Source organism: Emiliania huxleyi (genome assembly GCF_000372725.1).
Source record: "Emiliania huxleyi CCMP1516 unplaced genomic scaffold EMIHUscaffold_5, whole genome shotgun sequence".
Taxonomy (NCBI): domain Eukaryota; phylum Haptophyta; order Isochrysidales; family Noelaerhabdaceae; genus Emiliania; species Emiliania huxleyi.
The window spans coordinates 516,073-536,407 of record NW_005198244.1 but is presented as its reverse complement, the minus strand read 5'-3'; the positions used below and the strand labels follow the sequence as shown (position 1 = coordinate 536,407).

The 20,335-nt window shown below is 66.7% G+C and overlaps 4 protein-coding genes across 4 annotated transcripts in view; 2 read left to right on the top strand and 2 right to left on the bottom strand.

Annotated features, from left to right (window-relative positions):
* Positions 1 to 4,267: 4,267 nt before the first annotated feature.
* On the top strand, positions 4,268 to 5,955 carry EMIHUDRAFT_448138 (hypothetical protein; the record flags this gene model as incomplete). Its single annotated transcript, XM_005766962.1, has 4 exons — positions 4,268 to 4,365; positions 4,572 to 4,725; positions 5,022 to 5,087; positions 5,552 to 5,955. A coding segment is annotated over exon 4 (303 nt), but the record flags the coding sequence as incomplete, so codon positions are not given.
* Positions 5,956 to 6,276: 321 nt separating this feature from the next.
* EMIHUDRAFT_432523 (hypothetical protein) lies at positions 6,277 to 7,971 on the top strand. Its single transcript, XM_005766961.1, has 3 exons — positions 6,277 to 6,599; positions 7,235 to 7,761; positions 7,831 to 7,971. The coding sequence occupies exons 1-3, from the start codon at positions 6,288 to 6,290 to the stop codon at positions 7,949 to 7,951; spliced, it is 960 nt and encodes a 319-aa protein (XP_005767018.1). The 5' UTR covers positions 6,277 to 6,287; the 3' UTR covers positions 7,952 to 7,971.
* Positions 7,972 to 10,254: 2,283 nt separating this feature from the next.
* Positions 10,255 to 10,968, bottom strand: EMIHUDRAFT_53821 (hypothetical protein; the record flags this gene model as incomplete). Its single annotated transcript, XM_005766960.1, has 1 exon — positions 10,255 to 10,968. A coding segment is annotated over one exon (714 nt), but the record flags the coding sequence as incomplete, so codon positions are not given.
* Positions 10,969 to 18,525: 7,557 nt separating this feature from the next.
* Positions 18,526 to 20,335, bottom strand: part of EMIHUDRAFT_432519 (hypothetical protein) — a 3,027-nt gene continuing 1,217 nt past the window's right edge. The window contains exons 5-9 of the mRNA XM_005766959.1: positions 20,064 to 20,247; positions 19,605 to 19,664; positions 19,275 to 19,353; positions 19,059 to 19,101; positions 18,526 to 18,765 (exon numbers count right to left, since the gene is read on the bottom strand). Of these exons, the coding sequence (XP_005767016.1) occupies positions 18,555 to 18,765; positions 19,059 to 19,101; positions 19,275 to 19,353; positions 19,605 to 19,664; positions 20,064 to 20,247 (577 nt within the window). The 3' untranslated portion in view covers positions 18,526 to 18,554. The remainder of the gene's footprint in view (positions 18,766 to 19,058; positions 19,102 to 19,274; positions 19,354 to 19,604; positions 19,665 to 20,063; positions 20,248 to 20,335) is intronic.

Genomic DNA, 20,335 nt, shown 5'->3' with positions numbered 1-20,335 from the left:
ACAGCACCCTCGAGGTAGGCGCACGCGCGCGCGGTTGAGGGTACCCCGGGAAGGGGGAGTAGCGGGGCGGAGCGGGGTGGGGCGGGGTGGGGTCAGGGGTGGCGCGATGGTGGGGTGGGGCGGGCGTCGGAGTGGGGGTCATATGGCTGCTTCTGTGGTGGGGCGACGGCATTGGAAGCCGTCGCCCGCCCGCGCCTACCTTAAAAAAGAAAGAAAGACAGAAATCCGACATCGCAAGCTAGGCGTGTCTCACGGGGAGGTAGGTAGGTAGAAAGGTGAAGAACAGCCAGGCTCGGACTGGACACCAACGCGGTATGGGTGGACGCGGGACAGATGACGCGTGACGACACGCACGAGCGACACACAGACACAAACAAGCTCACAAGACACACAGCCAGCTGGCTGCCACACACCCTGAGTTGGCGTACACATAGGGAGCACTTGGAGCACTTGGAGTGCAATCAGTAACCTCACATCCAGGGCCGAGGAGCTCACGGATAATCGGATTTTTTTTCTTGCGATGTCCACCCCGCCGCGTCGCCGCTCGCGCCGCCTCGCCCCCGCCGCCTCCGCCGCCGCTCCCTCGCCGAACACGCCGCCGCCCGCCCGCCTCCTCGACCTCCCCACGGAGCTCCTCGTGCGCGCCATCTCTCGCCTCGACGGCCCCCTCGACATCGCTCGCGTCGCGGCCGTCTCGCTGCTCTTCCACGCCTCGCTTGCAGAGGCCATCCGCTTGTGGGCGCAAGAGCGCGGCTTCGAGCTGCCGGCGCAGCCAGAGGGCGAGAGCTGCGCCGTGCGGTGGCTGTGCTATTCTGCGCTGCTGTGCGAGTCCAACCCGCCGGTGAGGGCGGCGGCAGGCCAGTGGCACAGCGTCTTCATCGTCGGCGAGGGGCGGCTCTCGTCGTGCGGCTGCCCGCCGGGTCACGTCCCAGGCCTCCTTGGCCACGGTGAGGGCGTGACGCGGCTCAACACGCCGACCCGTCTCCCCTCGACGCTGGGAGGAGAGCGCGCTGTGAGCGTGTCGGCTGGAACGAATCACAGCTTCGCCCTCACCACCAGCGGCGCCGTTTGGAGCTGGGGCCAGGGAGGCTTGGGCGCGCTGGGCCACGGCGACCATGAGGACCAGTGGCAGCCGACGAAGATCGAGGCTTTGGCTGGCCAGCGCGTCGTTGCTATCTCGGCGGGAGTGGAGCACAGCCTTGCCCTCACCGTCAGCGGCGCCGTCTGGAGCTGGGGCATGGGAGAGGGTGGCCAGCTGGGCCACGGCGACCGGCAGCACCAGCTGCTGCCGAAGAAGGTCGAGGCCTTGGCTGGCCAGCGCGTGGTCGCTGTGTCGGTTGGAGGGTACCACTGTCTCGCCATCACCGCCGACGGCGCCGTGTGGAGCTGGGGCTTTGGTTTGGACGGCCAGCTGGGCCACGGCGACAAGCAGCACCAGCTGCTGCCCAAGAAGATCGAGGCGTTGGCGGGGCGGCGCGTCATCGCTGTCTCGGCTGGACGCTACCACAGCCTCGCCCTCACCGCCGACGGCGCCGTCTGGAACTGGGGCTCTGGAGCCTTTGGCAAGCTGGGCCACGGCGACAGGCAGAGCCAGCTGCTGCCCAACCAGGTCGAGGCCTTGACTGGCCAGCGCGTCATCGCTGTGTCGGCTGGAGTCTATCACAGCCTCGCCCTCACCGCCAACGGCAGCGTCTGGAGCTGGGGCTGGGGAGCCGGTGGCCAGCTGGGCCACGGCGACACGCAAGAGCAGCTGCTGCCCAAGAAGGTCGAGGCCTTGGCTGGGCGGCGCGTCGTCGCTGTGTCGGCTGGAGAGCGCCACAGCCTCGCCCTCACCGCCGACGCCGCTGTCTTCACCTGGGGCCAGGCCACAAGCGGCGGCCTAGGCCACGGAGAGGACCTGTCGAACCAGCTGCTGCCCAAGAAGGTCGAGGCGTGGGCGCCGGGGCAGTGATGAGAAGGGCGAAAGGGTGCACAGGAGTGTGCTGCCATGTGCATCTTCTTCACGTTGCGAACGTATCCGAGAGTGGGGAGAGGCGAATCCGGGACGGTAGAGGTTTGTGCATGGTCCACTGCTTCCTGCGGGCTGCTGCACGGCTGGGCCTTTTTGTTGTTGCTAGGCCGTGATGTGGCTTTCAGAAAGAAGATCGTTTGTCGGAAGCTGGGGAGCTCGGATTTGTTCTCCGCGGAGTTTTTCTTTTCTTGCGATGTCCACCCCGCCGCGTCGCCGCTCGCGCCGCCTCGCCCCCGCCGCCTCCACCGCCGCTCCCTCGCCCACGCCGCCCCGCCCGCCCGCCTCCTCTCGACCTCGGACCTCGCCACGGAGCTCCTCGTGCGCGCCATCTCTCGCTGCGACCCTGCCGACATCGCTCGCGTCGCGGCCGTCTCGCTGCTCTTCCACGCCTCGCTAGGCCACGACGAGGGAGTGATCGGGTGCCACAGATCGGTGCCCGGGTGGTGTGCGCCACGACCATCCGCGCCCGGCGGGCAGGATGGCCTCCTCCTCGCTCAGGTGCAACGCAGCGGGCCTCTGGCGCTTGGCCTCGGTCCACCGCCCACGACGCGCCAGATCGAAGCAGACGTCGACGCCCATTTAAACCTGCGCAGCTCGCGCAGAGCCGCGCCCGGTATCAGCTCGCTAGTGCGCAGCGGCGCCGGCGGCGTACGCGTCTCGGAGGGCGGGTCGACGGGCGACGTCTGAGGCGGTTCATTCGTCGACGGTAACGGCTTGAACTTCAGAACCGACGTCGTCTCGGGAGCGAGCCGGCGAAGCGAGCCGGACGCCGGCGGTCCGCGAGGAGCAGCGACCACGCGCAGCTTCCTCGCCCGCGCGAGGATAGCATCTCGAAGGGCGTCGCCGTGGCACTCCTTGGGCGCGCAAACGCAGCCGAGGTGAACGGCATCGCCACGGGCCACTTTGAGCGCCAGCGCCTCAACCTCCCGACGTACGACGCCGTCGTCGGCGACACGCTCGAGCGGCTCGCCGTAGTCGGCGCCCACGCTCCTTGCGATGGCGTCCAAGTCATAGTCGGCGTGGCAGAAGACCGCCTCCAGGTAGGTCCTGTGCGCGGCGCACACGGCGCTCCGCGCCCATTCTGCAGCGGCGCCTCGGCTAATCAGCCTCAAGCAGCTTTCGCTCTGTGATACCCATCAAATGACACAATCGATCTGTGGAGTTCCGTGGATCATGTTCCTCCCAGTCGCGATGACCCGAGCAACAAGAGACGGAGCAGCAACGGCAAGCAGCTAGACGTATCCTCGCTACCATCGGGATAATCATTTTGTCATGCCGCCGTCGGTCACCCTCCCGGCAGCGGAGAGGCACGACGAGCTGATTGACGCGGCGCTATACAAGCTCGTCGGCGGGGCGCGGGTCGGCGCCGCCGGCAAGCGCTGGGAGCGGGCGCGCAGGCAGGCGCGCCTGCCCGTCAAGATGGGCGGCATGGGCCTCACCAGCGCCGTCGACATTCGCGAGCCGGCGTGGATTGGCACGTGGGCGCTCGTCGCTGGTCCCATGCGCCAGCTGCATACTCCTTTCCGCGACCTTGACGTGAGCAAGGCGCCGGGCTCCGATTTCGACGAGCTGCGGGCGGCGCATGACAGGCTCAAGAAGGAGCACGGCGAGATCACGGCGACGTGGAAGGAGTGGGACGACAAGACGAAGGCGGAGTACTTCGACCTGGTCGGCGGCACGACGGGCAGGCCCCCGGAGATCGAGGTGGAGCCGTGGGACGAGCCCGACGAGGGCGAGAAGCTGCGCGCCTCCGCGCGGCCGCCGGAGCCGGCTGAGAGGAAGGCGCTCTCGCGCTTCCGGCCGCATACTCTCGTCGAGGCCAAGGAGCTGCTGCCCCTCGCCGAGTTCACGTCCAAGCACGAGTTCCTAGGGCGTCACGTGGGCAGGGAGGGCCGTCTTTGTCCCTCTCCACGAGGAGTACTGGGACGACGGCTTCGAGGTGTGCCGGCTGCCCAAGTCGGGCATCTGCTGGCACGACATCGTCTCCACCCTCGCCGGCTCCCCCGAGGAGTACGCCATACGCGCGAGGCCCGCGCCGCCCACATGGGCCCACACCGTCGCCACGTGCCTGAGGCCGCAGAGCGCTCAGGAGCGGCCGATGCTGCACGGCGGCGAGCGGCACCCGGACGCACCAGGCCAACCCAGGAGAGGTGTGTGAGTGTGCGGTGAGACACGGGATGCCGAGAATTCTTTTTGTCGGACTTTGGGATGGCCGTGCTGGCTGTGCTGGCTCTCGCCGCCGCTGCGGCGACCGCCCTGCTCGCGCCGCTGCGGCCGCTGCCCTCCCGGGGCCGGACGGTGCTGCGACCACCGCCCAGCATGGGGCTTGACGAGGCGGAGATAGGCGACACATGGTGCGTGTGCTGGCGTAACGCCCCTGCTCGTGCCCCACCCATTACCGCTCTGCAGCCGTGCGCCGCGCCGCGATTCTCGGCGTGCCGCAGCCACATCGCCGCCAATCCGCGCCGCGCGCACAATACACCAGCCCAATGCCGTCTGTCAACCGCCGCCATCCCACCGCCTCAAGCCGACCGCCTCCGCCGCGCCGCCCGCGCCGCAGGTTTACGTCGTTCGACTCCAAGGGCGAGGACGGCCTCGCCCCGGACGGCACGTTCCCGCCGGGCGAGGACCTCGTGGAGCGCGAGATGCGGCGGCTGTTCAACGTCGACGGCGACGACGAGGAGTTTGCGGCGGATGAGATCGACGAGCTCAAAGTGAGCGCAGCACTCGCCCTCTCCGCCTCCCTCACCGACATACACACACACGCGCGCCTGGCTTTGCGCGACGCAGCCAGCGCACACCCGTCCTTGCCCGCACGCGTCTGCGCGCACGTGTCAAGCTTCCCCTCTGCCGTGCCCCTTCCAGCACACCGCCACTAACCTTGCGGTGCCAGCACAACCCGAAGCGCCCGCACACGCCACATCGTGGATATCTCGTGACAGCTGGCGGCCGCCCAAAGCTGGTGAGCAGAACGCCCCTCCAACGCACTTCCCCCTCGCTGTGCGCGCAGCTCATGATGAGGCTCCGGAAGGAGCTCGGCGAGGAGGACTACGCGCGCATCTTTGACCAGCACAAGGCGCCGCCGAGAGCATGCCGACATCCAGCCGAGATCTGGCTGAGATCTAGCTGAGATCTGGCCGAGGTCCAGCCGAGATCAGGCCGAGGTCTAGCGAGGGCGCGGGCGACCGTTGGCGGCCAGGCCTTCGCGCGCCATTACCGACGCTCGCCCACCCCACCCTCTCGCCCCTCGCCCCACCTCGCATGACGCATGACATGAGCGGCACTCGCCTCACAGCCACAGCCACACAGCCCACCTCACCCTCTCGCCCCTCGCCCCACCTCGCATGACGCATGACATGAGCGGCACTCGCCTCACAGCCACAGCCACACAGCCCACCTCACCCTCTCGCCCCTCGCCCCACCTCGCATGACGCATGACATGAGCGGCACTCGCCTCACAGCCACAGCCACACAGCTGCAGGTGCGCGACCCCGCCCTCTCGCCCTCTCGACCCCCCCCCCCCCCTCCTCCCCCCTTCAGGTGCGCGGGCACGACGTCTGGGGCGACCGACGAGTCTGACGCCTGTCCGCGGGCGCTTGGGCAGCTGTGCGGCTTTGGCGCTGCGAGCAGCTGCAGTGGCATGACCTTGTGGAGGCGGTGTTTCGGGCTTTTGTTTCGGGCTGTTGTGGACCATGTGGCGAGGAGGGGCCGGAGGAGAGGCGGCGGTGGGGGAGGGGACCACCGGCGCTGTACGGTGAGCGGCGGACGAGGTGGGCGAGGGCCGTGCGGAGCGGCGGAGCGAGGGCGGCATGTTGTGGCTGGATTCTTGGCGGTGGGGAGCTCTGCTCGGCTCTCGCGTTTGGATCGCGCGCGGCGCCGCGCGCGGTGGTGCCCGGGGCATGCCTTTTCGCGTTTGCACGACCTTGTACGTTACAACACACACACGCGGCCCCCAGTCCCGCCGCGCGTAGAGCTGCGCGCGTGCAAGGCGCCCTCTCCGCGCGCTCGGCCTCGCTCGCGGCCCAGCTAGGGGGAAATACTGAAAAATGGGACCCCCCGGACGGACCTTGCTTTCATGCCGAGCGTGAAGAGCTGAGTCTCAGCTTTCAGACCCTGCAAAAATCATTGAAAAATATTAAGATGGTCCAGAATGGTGACCGAAAGACTCCGGCGCCGCAGCGCTCGCGCCTGCTTTCCTCGCAAATGCGACAAGTGAGGCCGCTGTTAGGGAAAAGAATGATGGCGTCGAAAGAAAAACCTCGCAAGAAGACCGCAAATGCTGCCGCTCCTGGTGAGCGCCAGCCCGCGCCGCGTGCAGGGCGTGTCCGGGGCGCCCTCCCCCCGAGTTCCCCCGCAAAATCCGGCCCGCGGTCGCGCGCGCGCTCCCGTCCCGCTGCTTTGGAGGAGTCTGCAGCCCCGGGCGCGCCCGCACGGCGATTGCCGCCTCCACTCCAACCTCATCCACTCTCACTCTGACATTCTCTCCAGAGTCCTCGCGTCGAGCCCGTGGCGCCGGAGCGCGAGCCCCAAGCTCGGGACACAGCGGGACATTGACGATCTGCGATGCCTGTGCGTGCAGGTGATCACGATGAGCCCTTCCTCACGGTGGCACCCTTCCTGGTGCTCCAGGCGCGCTGCGCCCGCGCGTCCGCGACGCCCGTGTGTGCCCCTGCGCGCGCCCCGCTCGCCGCGCCGCCGCCGGGCCCGTGGGGGTCTCAGGTTTGCGCGTGTGTGCCGCAGATGTCACGACCGAGCAGCTGCAGCAGATCCTCCAGAACGTGCAGGCCGAGCTTGAGCGGCGCGCGGCGCTGCAGCGCGGGGCGCCCGAATCGAAGCGGTGCGTGCCCGCCCTCGCCGTGGCCGCGCTCGCCCCGCCTTGGCGAGCTCTTGCCGCTCACCCGCGCCGCAGGAACTCGATCTTGTGCGCCTCGGGCAAGGCGTTGCCCAGCGAGGCGGAGGTGCACGCATGGGCGCTGCTCGTGCTGCTACATGGCCGCGGCGCGGACGGCTCGTGGGTCGCCGTCCCGACGCTCGTCGACCAGTGGATGAACGTCGTGCTGCTGCAGTCGACTCGCTACGAGCAGGCGCCCGCCCTGCTCTCCCACCGCCCCCCGAGCCGCCGCCGCGGCTGCTACACCTCGGCTATATCTCGGCTATATCTCGGCTATATCTCGGCTCTATCTCGGCCTTGCTGCCTGAGCCGTGTGTGCGTGTTGTGCGCAGTTGCGCGAGCGATGGCAGCCTCCGACCGACGATCCGGAGTGGCGTAACTTGGCTCTCGCCAAGGGCCTCGTCCCGTCCTTGCTCAGCCAAGCCGCCGCTCGGGCGGCGGAGCCGCTCGCCCACATCACGCGCACGCTGGTGCAGCTCGAGGTCATCGACCACGACGTCGGGCAGACCGCGCTCTCGAACTATCTGAAGAACTGCCTCGCCAAGTCCAAGGGCATCTCGGGCCCGTCGTACAACCCGGCCAACGGCTCCCACACGCTACACCGGCACATCGCCGCGGCGGTGCCCGTCGCCTCGCTCCTGAAGGTGCGCGGCAAGGAGCTGCTCTCGGCGCTGCACCGCACGCGGGAGGAGCCCGAGGCGGCGCCTTCGTACACCGAGCTGCAGGCGAGCGCCGACGCGTCGGCGGCCGCCGCGCGGCGGGAGCAGCAGCGCTCCTCGCAGCTGAGGGCGCAGGTGAAGACGCTCCAGGAGGTCAGCGTCAACGCGGTGCGCAAGGAGGCGGAGCGCGAGGCGAAGGAGAAGTCGGACGCGACGGTGCAGCGCGTGCGGGCGAGCGCCGAGCGGCAGGTCGCGGCGGCGCAGGCGGGGGCCGAGGATGCAGACGGACCGTGGTATGTGTGTTGTGTATATGCTCATATCCGCTTGACCTTGAGCAGCAGGCACACACACGCCAAGCGCGTGAGTTGTCGCTCGGGTTGCCTTAACTAGATAACATTCCCATATTCATTAATAGCGGCTAGTTTGTGGATCGATGACCCGGAATATGCCGCAAGACACGGCGCTTTCAAACTCATTCTCTTGGACGCATCCGAGCTCCTCGACGCGAAGAGCCATGCAGTCACCCGAATTGCTTGCACCTCTCCTGCAAGTAGAACGAAACATTCTTGGAGCTTCCCCAGCCGCTTGTGGCCGCATCTCATCCGTGGCGACGCGCTGTGCCACCGAGCCGTACTTGGCCGCGCCGCCGCGTCGAGGCACGGGTCCCCAACCAAGCAGCGACGCCGAAGCGTCGACCGATAGAGCGCCACGCCCAGCAGTATGGGCGTCGACCGCTCTCTCGAGCGGCCGCGTGGCAGTGCGTGGCGCGGGCGTCACAGGCGGCAAGCGTGGAGCCGCTGGAAGAGCCGGTGCGAGCCGTGGACGGCAGCCGCTCCCCACGTCGCCGAGAGAGGCTGCGGGGGAGAGGGTTCAGGAGGCCACAGGAGGCGCCGGGAGGCTCGGGAGGCGCTAAAAAGTGGCCCGGGCGCCTCGTGCCACCCGTCTGGTGGGGCCAGGTGGGCTCAGGAATTAATCCAGGATTTTAAGGTGATCCACTACACCTGACCGAGAATTGGATGGCGAGATCGCGGCGAGATCGACCAGTCGGCCCAGGTCGGCGCCATGCACTGGCGGGCTGCACAGCGCGCTAGATTACGCGGAGGACGTGCGCTTACCACCGGGTGGGATTACCAGGCTCGCCTGGGCTCGCTGAGGGTCGATCGCGGCGCGACCCGTTTTCGGCTGTTTTCCTCGCGAATCTGGGGTGCGCGCCGGGAGCTGCAGCGCCAGCGTTTCGCGGACCTGTGCAGCCTCCGGGCACTGGGAACTTCTCCCAGGCTCGGGCAATGCGGACATGTGCCAGCGGGGGCGCGGAGGTGGTTTACATGCGGATGCGGCACGATCTTCGAGCCGAACCGACGATACAGGAGGCTCCAGAGGCGCCGTAATCGACAGTTGGCCGTCACCCAACTCCTCGCCCGCCGTGACTGTGGGTGTCTCCTGATTGCCCACGCTCGTGGAGGAGCTCGGGGTACCACTTTGGGCCACGGGACAAGCCCTGGGGAGTCACTGTAGCTCGCGCGGGGCTGAGAAGCCCCCATTCCCGCGAAAAATCGAGATTTGGCGAGATATAGGGGGCGGTTCTCATTATTTTCGGCGGCCCCAAAGCTACCCAATCACTCGCCCACCTCCCCCGAGTAGTCTAGTCCAAAAAAAACCGCGCCCCGATCAAGTTACGTTTTCAGTGTTTGCCCCTAGCCCAGCCCCGTCCGCCGCCGGTTCCGCGGCCGCGGTCCCTGACCCTGTCATAGCTACGCGTGCCATGGATCGGCGGGCACTTGCAAGTGGGCAGGCATAGTGAAGGATAGTCGCACGTGCCAGTGCGCACCCAATCACATTCCTTGCTAGAGAGTGCGCACTTGCCGCTACCGCCTACCGTAGGAAGCGAAAAAGGAGCAATGCGCGCGCGCTTAACCATTTTGCTAGTTTTTCTTTTCTTTTGCATTTGGTTTGGCCTTTGGCATTTTGGAGAGGAGAAGGGGCGAATATGGGCGGCCGCGAGCCTCTACCGCAAAGTGTCGCATGCGAGAGTCAACCGTAACGTATTTTCACCCCTCGAGCGCCCCGATCGCCTCCGTCACCGCGGCCACGAGCCGCGACGCCTCCCCCTCGCTGCGCGGCCCGTCCCTCCTCCACCTCGCCGCGTCGTGGTGCCTCGCCGCATTCGCCCAGATGCGCAGCGAGTGCAGCTGGCTCCGCAGCTCGGTCGGCAGGCCGCACTCGCGGTGCCAAAAGTTGATGCGCTCCTCGAAGCCGTCGGGCGCCGCCGCGGAGCGCGAGGCGTACACGGCGTCGAGGCGCGGCATCAGCGTCTTGAAGGCGAGCATCATGTTGTCCTGGATGCGCGCCTGCGCGTCGCCGGACGTGCGCATGCCGCGCACCTGCACCGAGAGCGGCGAAGGCTCGTAGCCGGTGGTGCGGGCGGCGGTGGCGGCCTCGTCTCCAAGTGCCGGCGCAGCCTCCTCCATCCCCGCCCCGCGCTGCGAGCCAGAGAGCAGCGCCTGCAAAGTCGCGAGAGCCTCGGGCAGCGTGGGCCGCTTGCGCAGGCTGTCGTGGCAGAGGCTCTTCCCGTCCGCCTTGGCGAGGTCCTTGACCGCGCGCGCCGCAGGCTCAGGCCACCCCGCCGCCGCGTCTGCGATCCTCGTCACGTCGATGTCGGTCCAGTCCTCCTCGAACTCGTCCTCGCACCGGTCGGTGAGCTGCACCTCGGACCGGTTGGTGAGGCAGACGAGGAGGGTGATGCCGATGGCGTAGCCGTCCGTCTTGCTCGAGTACTCGCCCCCCTTGATGATGGAGGGGCAGAGGTAGCCCGTGGTCATGTAAAGGGCGGCAGTCGAGCGGCAGCGGACAGACGCGTCCGGGCGCTGGTCCTTGGCAAAGCCCGTGTCGGCGAGCACGGCGGTCAGCTTCTCGTCGAGCAGGATGTTGTCTGGCTTGACGTCGCGGTGCACGATGCCCTTCGAGTGAAGGTAGACGAGCGCCTCGGTCGCCTCGCACGCGACACGCACGCGCTGCCGCCACGTCAGCGGCCTCGGCGGCTCCGCCATGCCCAACCGCCGGAGCTGCGCCGCGCAGTCGAGATCCGAGATACGCAGCCGCGCCTCGAGCGAGCCGCCGCGCATCAGCGGCGAGAGGAGGCAGACGCCGTCGGGTGAGAGGCAGTAGCCGAGCAGCGGCAGCAGGTGCGGGTGGCTCACCGCCTTGAGCAGCTTCACCTCGAGCTCCGCCCGAGACAAGCCGCCCGACTGGCCCGACGTTGCCCGCTTGACGGCGAGCGGCAAGTGGCGCAGCTGCGGAGGCGCGGCGAGGGAGCGGTGGAGGTCGGCCGACGCCTCGTAGACGTGGCTGAAGCCGCCGCTGCCAATCAGCTTGCCCTCTGCAAACCCGTCGGTCGCCGCGGCGAGGTCCGACAGGGCTATCTCGACGGGCCGAGCAACAGCCGCCTCTGCCGCGGCCGGCTCGGCGGCGACAGACAGCTCTTCCAGCCGCGACTCCGCCGCGCTCACCTCCTCGGCCAAGGCAGGCAGCACTCCCACGTGCGGCCTGGCGGCGGCGATGCCCGCTCGGAGCGCGGAGGGGCTGTCCGCGGTGTCGAGCGACTTGAGCGCGCCCATCGCCGCGCCATGCGCCTTGCGCAGCCGCTGGCTGTCCCGCTTCCGCGCCTCCTTGAGCTTGTCGCGCGCGCGCCTCTCCTCGAGCGCCGCCGCAAGCTCCGCCTCCGCCGCCGCCGCCACCACCTCCTCTTCCCCCTCTTCCGCCGGCGCCTCGGCCTCTTGCGACGGCCCAGCGCCGCCCCCGCCGCCCTGCTTCTTCTTCTTGCCCCTCTTCTTGGCCTTCTTCTTCTCCTCGGCGCACTTCTCCGACTCCTCCTCCGCCAGCAGCGCCGCCGCAGCCTCCTCGGCCGCCCTCTCGGCCTCCACCCTCTCGGCCGCCGCCCTCTCGGCCACTGCCCTCTCCACCTTCGCCTCAATCTCCGCTCTCTTCGCCTCCCTCGCCGCCGCCTCAAAGGCGCGCTCGCACTCGGTGTGGCCCTTCTCCTTCGCCAGCTGCAGCGCCGTACGCCCGTCCGAGGTGCGCGCCGCCGCGTCTGCGCCCGCCCGCAGCAGGCAGAGCACGACGGCGGGGTGGCCCTCCAGGCACGCAGCGTGCAGCGGCGTGAGGCCGCCGTCCGCGGCTTGGTCGACCGCCGCGCCAGCAGCGAGAAGCAGCCGGGCGCACTCGAGGTGGCCCTGCTGGCACGCGATGGACAGCGGCGTGGCACCGTCATCCTTGGCTTGTTCGACCGCCGCGTCAGCCTCGAGAAGCAACTGGACGATCTCGAGGCGGCCCTTCTGGCACGCCATGAACAGCGGCGTGGCACCGCCGCCCTTGACTTGGTTGACCGCCGCGCTGGCGCCGAGGAGCAGCTGGGCGCACTCGAGGTGACCCTCCTGGCACGCGACGAGCAGCGGCGTGAAGCCGTCAGTGTCTGCTTGGTTCACCGCAGCGCCCGTGGCGATCATCAGACGGACGCAGTCGATCTGGCCAGTCTGGCTCGCAGCGCTCAGCGGCGTGGTGCCGTCATTCACGGCTTTTTCGACCGCCGCGCCAGCAGCGAGAAGCAGCCGCACGCACTCGAGCTGGCCCTTCTGGCACGCGATGAACAGCGGCGTGACACCGCCGTCCTTGGCTTGGTCAGCGTCAGCGTTGGCGCCGAGAAGCAGCCGAACGCACTCGAGCTGGCCCTCCTGGCACGCGATGAACAGCGCGGTGGAGCCACGGCCCGTCGTTGCCCCCACGCTCGCGCCGCTCTCGAGCAGCAGCCGCACGGCGTCGGCCTGTCCGTGCCGAGCGGCGATATACAGCAGCGTGTACTGGTTCTCGGCCTCGAGCCGCGCGTCGAGCAGGGCCGTGAGCGCCGGGCCGCGCGTCCACCCGGCGAGGAGGGCGCGCAGCGAGCGCAGGTTGCCCTGGCGCAGCTCGGCGGGCACGACCGGGGCGATGCCGCTCATGGCTCATGGCGGCAGCGAATAAGAAAAACCGGCGCAAAGTGCTCCGAGTGAGTTTTTTCTTCTCATCTTTTATATAGCAGTCCCCCCCGCCCGCTCCGCTCGCTCGCTACGCCGGGCGGCAGAAGAAGAATTTAACAAAGACAACTGCAGAAGAAGAATTCTAGGTGCGCGCGAGACAGTAAGCACAAATCTCTCTCACAGCACACAGGTTCGGGCGGCGGTGGGGGAGGACGACACGACAGCCCAACGAGGACCGCGCCGGGCGAGGCTGGGTCTGCGCGCACAGAGCTGATGACGCGTCCTCGAGTGTGCCGAGCGAGCGGCACGGGACGCGGCACAAACGGGCTACGGGGTGTGGACCCTGAGTTGACCAGGGGTTGTGCGCCGGGCCCTCCTGCTCGGCTCCAGCGAGTAGACAAGTGTTGTCATCAACAGAGTAGAAGGATCTGACCTCGGGGCCGATGTGACCAAGCGCTGGTAGCGTGCTTTTACCTCACACCCACGGTCTCACAGTGTGCCGGCAGTCGCCAAGCAGTGTCGCTCACACAAGCCGCAGCACAAGTGACTGAGGGCCAGTGAGGGCGAGCCCATCGCTGTGACAGCTGTGGCAGCCGCACAGTAGGCTGTGTCAACTGTGCAGAGTGTGTGAGCAGCAGAGGAGCTGCTCTCCAGGCTTCTGTCGCAAAGAGCTGCATGCCACCGAAAGCGCTGTCGAGGTTCGCCGAGCGCGGCGAAATCGGGGGACACCGTCACTTCACGTGTAGTGGTATTCACTCCGGACAAAGAGACGGCCACACGCACACGAGCTGCGGTCGTGTGGCCGTCATAGTGGCGAGGCACGGGACCGTCTGTGGCGAGGTGGGTCGCGTCCCTCGATTTGCTCAACTCCAAAACGGTAAACGAGAATTCGCGACGTAGGCAGGGTGCCGACACAGACTGTATTTCGATGTATTCACCGCCACTTCCCGAGCAACATGCGGGCAGCCAGCAGCCAGCGTCGCTGCCGCCTCCAGCGGGAGGGTCGACGGCTATGGACTCCCCTAGGCGCTCGCGCTAACTAGAGCGGCTCGCCGAGGTCGAGCAAGAGCGCGCGCACGCGGCTCGGCACGTCGCCCACCTTGACTTCGCCGTACGCAAAACTAGAGCGCGTCACGCCGAGGTCGAGCAAGGTCGAGCGCGTGCACACGGCTCGACACCTCGGGAATAAACTAGAGCCCGATTTCGAGCGAGAGCGAGCGCACGCGCACGTGTAGGGCGCCCGTCTTCACTGCGCCGTACGTCTCAACCTCCATCTGCTCGAGGGCGGGCTTGAACCCGGCGATCGACTGCACGTCGTTGGAGAAGAAGCGCTTGAGCTTGTGCACGGTGCGGGGCAAGTTGAACGGCTTCTTCTTCGTCGTCTTCTTCTTCTTCTTCTTCGTCGTCTCCAGCTCCACCTCGACCTCTTGCTCTTCCTCCTCCTGCGGCGGCTGCGGCGGCTGCTGCTGCTGCTGCTGCTGCTGCTGCTGTTGCTGCCTCTGCTGCTCCTCCTCCTCCTCCTCGCGCGGCCTAAAGCAGAACAAGCAGATGTGGCAGATCTTACTTACCCGCAGCGTCAAGCGGCAGTGGCGCTGCCGTTTGCGGCCGACTGCCCGCGCGTACGCCGCGGACGGCCCTGCCTCTCCTGCCGCTGGCGCCGCGATCGCCTTCGCATACGCCACCGCCGCCTCCACCGCCGTGTCAAAGATGCCGATGTGGACCTTCCTGCCGTCCCGCTGGTACTTCGACTGGAAGCGGCGAGATGCCTGCTTGAACACGCCCGTGTAGCCGGTGCTGCTGCTCGAGAGGTGCAAGCGCAAGCCCTCCGCCTCCGCGGCCACTGCCGGAGGCTGGTACTCGCCGACCGCCCGCGCGTACGCCACCGCCGCCTCGACCGCCGTGTCGAAAAGGCCGATGGAGACCTCCTCGCCGTCCACCCTGTGTCGCGCCTGGAAGCGACCGGAGGAGGGGTACACGCACTTGTAGCCGGTGCTGTTGCTGCCCGAGAGGTGCAAGCGCAAGCCCTCCGCCTGCGTCGCGACCGCTGCCGTTTGGCGCTCGGAGGCCGCTGCCGGCTCGGACGCCGCGAGCGCTTCGGTGCACTGTGCCAGCGGCATCAGCTCTGTGCGCGCAGAGCCAGCCCCGCCACGGTGGCGCGGCGATGCGAGAGGTGTGGTGAAAAGGAAAAAATCCAAAGCCTTAGATCCTCCCAGTTTCTCCCACCCCTCGTTTGGAGTGCCCGTTTTATTTATTTATTTATTTACCAAACTCCTCTCCTTTAAATCCCGTTTCTTTCTTTCTTTTTCCCTCCGTGTGTGTGTGAGAGTGTGTGTACGTGTGAGTACGTACACACACTGTGTACATATACTCGCACACACATCCCTCCCTGGGGTTGCCTTTCTTTCTTTCTTTCTCAACAAACCTGTGCCTCGTCCGCTGTCCCGACACTGTGTACTACATCGATCCACAGAAGCATGCTATGCATGATCAGGGTCCCCCGCCGCCGCCGCCAAGCGCCTCCACCTCTGTCCGACCCGCAGGCCCAGCGCTCCCAGCCAGGCAGGCCGATGCCGACACAGACAGTCTTCACCGCAAACCGATCAACATGTGCTGGCACATGTGGGCAGCCAGCAGGCAGTCGCTGCCGCCTCCAGCAGGAGGAAGTCGACGGCTATGGACCCCCCTAGGGCGCTCGCGCTAACTAGAGCGGCTCGCCGAGGTCGCGCGAGAGCGCGCGCACGCGGCTCGGCACGTCGCCCGCCTGTTCACAGCTAGAGGTGTGAAGAGACGCTGTTCACAGCTGTCGCACGCGGCTCGACACGTTGCCCGCCTTGACTTCGTTGTAAAACTCTCGCTCCATCCGCTCGAGGGCGGGCTTGACGCCGGCGGTCGACTGCACGTCGTTGGAGAAAAAGCGCTTGAGCTGGTGCACGGTGCGGGGCAAGTTGAACGGCTCCTCCTCCTCGTCCGCCGCCGCCGTCGCCGCCGCCGCCGCCTCCTGCGTCTCCAGCTCCACCTCGACCTCTTCCTCCTCCTCCTCCTCTTCCTCCTCCTCCTCCTCCTCCTCCTCCTGCTCCTGCTCCTCGCGCGGCCTAAAGCAGAACAGCCAGAACCTTCAATGGGGTCTCGCCTTCCCCCAGCCTTCCACCGGCAGCGGCGCTGCCGTTTGCAGCTAGAGCAGCGGCGCTGCTGCCGTTTGTGGCCGACCCGTGCACTCGCCGACGGCCCTGCCTCTCCTGCCGCCCTCTGCAGCCACACTCCTCTGTAGCCGGTGGCGTTGCTGGAGAGGTGCAAGTGCAAGCCCTCCGCCTCTGTCGCCACTGTCGGAGGAGCCGGAGGCTGGTACTCGCCGACCGCCCTCGCGTACGCCACCGCCGCCTCCACCACAGTGCCGAAGGTGCCGATGTAAACGTGCCCTCCGTCCGCCGAGCGCTGCGCCATAAAGCGGCCATAGGCGTTCCGCCACACTCCTTTGTAGCCAGTGCTGTTGCCCGAGAGATGCAGACGCAAGCCCTCTGCCTCCGTCGCGACCGCTGCCCCTTGAGGCTCGGATGCCGCCCGCCCCGGCTCGGACGCCGCGAGCGCTTCAGTGCGCGGTGCCCGCATCATCAGCTCTGCGCCCCTTCCTCAAGTTTTGAACACGTCCATCGGTTCGGTATGCATGACGAGAAAATATAAACGGTCTTTTGCGGCGATACTACACAGAGCCGACGCCAAAACGAGAATACGCACCGTACGGCTTTAGGCAGGGTGCCGTCACAGACTGTATTTCGATCGATGTATTCACCGCCACTTTCCCAAGCAACATGCGGGCAGCCAGCAGCCAGCGTCGCTGCCGCCTCCAGCGTGAGGGTCGACGGCTATGCGTCCCCCTAGGGCGCTCGCGCTAACTAGAGCGGCTCGCCGAGGTCGAGCGAGAGCGCGCGCACGCGGCTCGGCACGCACAACAAGCGGGATTTGTGACTCTGTCCTCGATTCTTCAGTCGCTCTGCCGGACGCGCTCGCTTTGTCGCGAGGCTCACCGGTGTAAGCCGTGTGGACGCCCAGAATAGCCTCCCCTGGCTTAGCTAGAGTGAGAGATATTGTGCACGTGGTCAGCCTCTACAGTATATACACTGACACTTTACCTCCCAGAGCTCGTCCCGGTCCGCCACGGCCATCCTCGGCCTCCGGAGGGCCCCCGGCCGCGGCGCGGTGCGGCGGCGTCACAAATCCGACGTCAGTTCACCGGGACGCGATCGGGCGATCTGAAGTCCAACTAGGCGTATGGATTGCCCGCCCAGGGCTATCACCTGGACCCCTCAATGGACGCCTGCGGTGCCGCCCCCACGAGGTGTTGTTCACACCTGTCCAACCATTCGTGCAGCAGGAACGCGCTGTGTGTGGCTGGCAGCAAACTCAAATGACGACGGGTTGCAGCCTCGTAGCTCAACGGCAACATTGTGCATGAGGAAGGCTGATAGAAGTAGCACCAGCCACACAACCAACAGCTTCTGGAGAGTATGCGGAGCGCAAGCAGCCGGTGATCAAAGGCGTGTTGCTGTCGGTGGCAGATTGCCAGAGGGACGCCGGCGCTTCGGTGCGTGGCTTCGTCACAATTTTCCACCGCTCAACTTGGAGGCAGTGTGTCTAGTAGCGTGCTACACCTATGACGGCGGACCTCACTGGGGCGCCGACGTGCGACGACCGTCTGGGATCGAAAGACGAAACCGCGTCCCAGGAGCTCGTGCAGAGCGCGCTCCGGAGCTCTGTGGCGGGAAATTTGAAGGGAACGTGTGGTGGCTTCCCACCGCCTCTGTATGTGCCCAATAAAGTGCTAACCCGACCCTCGGGCAGCAGGGGGATGTGGCGAGCGCACGGAGGCACAGTTAGGCCGCCGTGATATCGCCCTTCCGGGCACCCCATTTCGGTATAGAGTAAATAAAATAAATAAAACGGACACCTCTACTAGGAGATGGGTAAAAAGGAACAGGTCCCCGCCCTGCGGTCTTTGTGCAGGGTTCTTTGTGGGTGTGGTCGGCGACTAGCCGGGGTCGTCCTCCCGATGGGGGACTAGCACTAGCCGTCTTCCACATGGTCCCTCGGGTCCCTGCCTGACTAGTTGCAAATACGGGTGGTGTCATAATGACCACTTCTGATGTTTTTTTGTCCGTGTTGCTCCCAGCGCCCTCGCCCGCGCTCCCTGAGGCCATGGCTGGTGCTACTAGTATGGGGGGCTACCTGGATACCGCGAGAGCGACCCAACTCGTCGACATCGTCCGATGATGGTGCCTCAAAGTTCAGCCTCCGGAGGCTATCGTCGCGTCGAGCCGGCGGTGGCCGCGACATGTGGTTCCACCACCCCTCGCAGGCTTTGCCTCTGACCGCCACCGTTCCCGGGCTGTCTAATGGGATGGAAAGGAAGGCTCGGCGAGCGTATAGAAGCGTGCTCGACCTCGTCGTGGCAACCTGCACCGCAGCGCTGGCAGGCGCGATGAGCGTCGTGCCACCTGACCCGAGACGGGTCGCAGGCGTCGTACCGAGCGCGTCGAGACCGTGTCCTGATGCGCTCTGCACGGGTGAGTCACGTCGGCGTCAAAGGAGCGACGTGTGACCTGTCAGAGCTTGATCTCCGATCTCAGCGGCGTCGAGTCGCCTTTGGCGGCGACAGCTAGGATGCATCTCCTCGGTCGTTTTTCGCGCTACGGCCCTGAGAAGCTGGCGCCGCACGCAGGCGGACCTTGTGTATGCGGCGAACGCTTAAAAAGTGGGTGGTCTACGTCACTTTTTTTGAGTAGATAGTGCCGAGCTGCCGTGACAGCGATTTTGGTAGTTTTGGGCGGGTTTTGCACGACAGACTTTTTGCAACTAGTCTGCTGCTCCTAATCTCTTCGTACATCCTCCTGCTGATCTCCGCAACGTCCTGCTCCCTCCCTCGTCTCGCCCTGCGCGACTGCTCCGCCTCACCGTATAGAGGATAGCCGTTTAGGGGTTAAGTTTTATTTCTAGGTATTTGGGACATTTTCGACGCTTTTGTCCCATATACTCGTGCAACAAGCCTTGCCTCGGCCTCGCTGGACGGTGGACGTGTGTGGCCGTTTTCTATATTCTTCGCGTCCGATCGCGCCTCCCCGCTGCCAGCCGCGTGTGTCTCTCAGTGCCACCCGACGCTGTCGTCGAGGCAGCAGCTGACCGTCTCCTCGTGGTCGAGCAAGCCTACGCATGAGCTCCACAAGCGCGTGACACAGAGAGAGAGAGCAAAATCGCACACGCGTCCATCGCCTCCGCTGGCTCGCTGCCCCTCACACTGCCCCCCGCCAGCGCAACCAACCGGCACACCATCCCGCGTCACGTAGCTCGGCGGGCTGCCACGTGCCCCTCTCACCCGCTCCCACGTCGTGGTCCCGCTCCCACGTCGTGGCTCGGCGAGTCTCGGCGGATCTCTTCGAATCTCGGCGGATCTCTTCGAATCTCGGCGGATCTCGGCGGTCGCTCGGCTAAGCGCGCACCCAGCGTCCGCACCGACGACGCGTCCAAGTCCGGCACGCGCGCCTGCGTGCGCGGTCGATGCGTCGACGAGTCAATGCTCGGGCGATCTCGGGTGATCTCGGGCGATCTCGGGTGATCTCGGGCGATCTCGGGCGCGATCTGGGTCGACCCCAAGGCCGATCTCGGGCCGATCTCGGGCCGATCTCGGGCCGATCTCGGGCCGATCTCGCGCGCGCCTCGCGCCGCTCGCGGAACCAGCCGACGACGCACTGCCTCTCCCTGTGCGTTCTCCTCACCCGGTGCTCCACCTGAGTACTGGAGGGGCGATGCGGGTGCGATCTCGCTGCGATCTCGCTGCAATGCCGGCGCGATGCCGGCGCGACGCCGGTGCGATCTCGGTGCGATCTCGCTGCAATGCCGGTGCGATGCCGGCGCGACGCCGGTGCGATCTCGCTGCGATCTCGGTGCGACCTCGATGCGATGCCGGAACGATGCCGGTGCGATCTCGGCTCATCTCGGGCTCCTCTCGGCGCGAATCTCGGCGCCTCTCGGCTAAATCTCGGCACCTCTCCGCTCATGAGGAGGACGAGCGTGCCGCCGTTCGGCGCCACGTCCTCGACGTACTCCTGTGGACCCTGCGAGGTGAGATATGGGGAGATATGGGGAGATGTGGGGAGATATGGGGCACCACGTCCTCGACGGCCTCTCGAGTGCTAGATATGGGGGAGATATGGGGGAGATATGGGGGAGATATGGGGGAGATATGGGGAGGTGTGTCCTCTCGAGTGCTAGATATGGGGGAGATATGGGGGAGATGTGGGGGAGATATGGGGAGGTGTGTCCTCTCGAGTGCTAGATATGGGGGAGATATGGGGGAGATGTGGGGGAGATATGGGGAGGTGTGTCCTCTCGATTGCTGGTTGGGGTACAGGGATGCGCGTTCCCGCTTCTAGGCCGTGGACCAGGCAAGCACCGCGTGAACAGACGCCGTTCACGGCCCCTCCCCCGCGCCCTCGGCGCTGTACCCCCCATCCCGACGCCTCATCGGCAAGCCCGCCTGCGCCCATCTCCGCCACCGCCCCCTCCGCCCCCTCCGCCGCCGCCGCCGCCTCCGCCGACCCCGCCTCCGCCGTCGCCGCCGTCCCCACCGCCGCCGCCGTCACCGCCGCCGCCGCCGCCGCCGCCGACCCCGCCGACACCGCCGCCGACTACTTCCGCCGAAGCAGCCGTATACTTTTGGCATTTGGGCCCTCGCCGGGCTCGAGGCCGCCGGTTGGAAAAGATGCCAAGCCCGCCG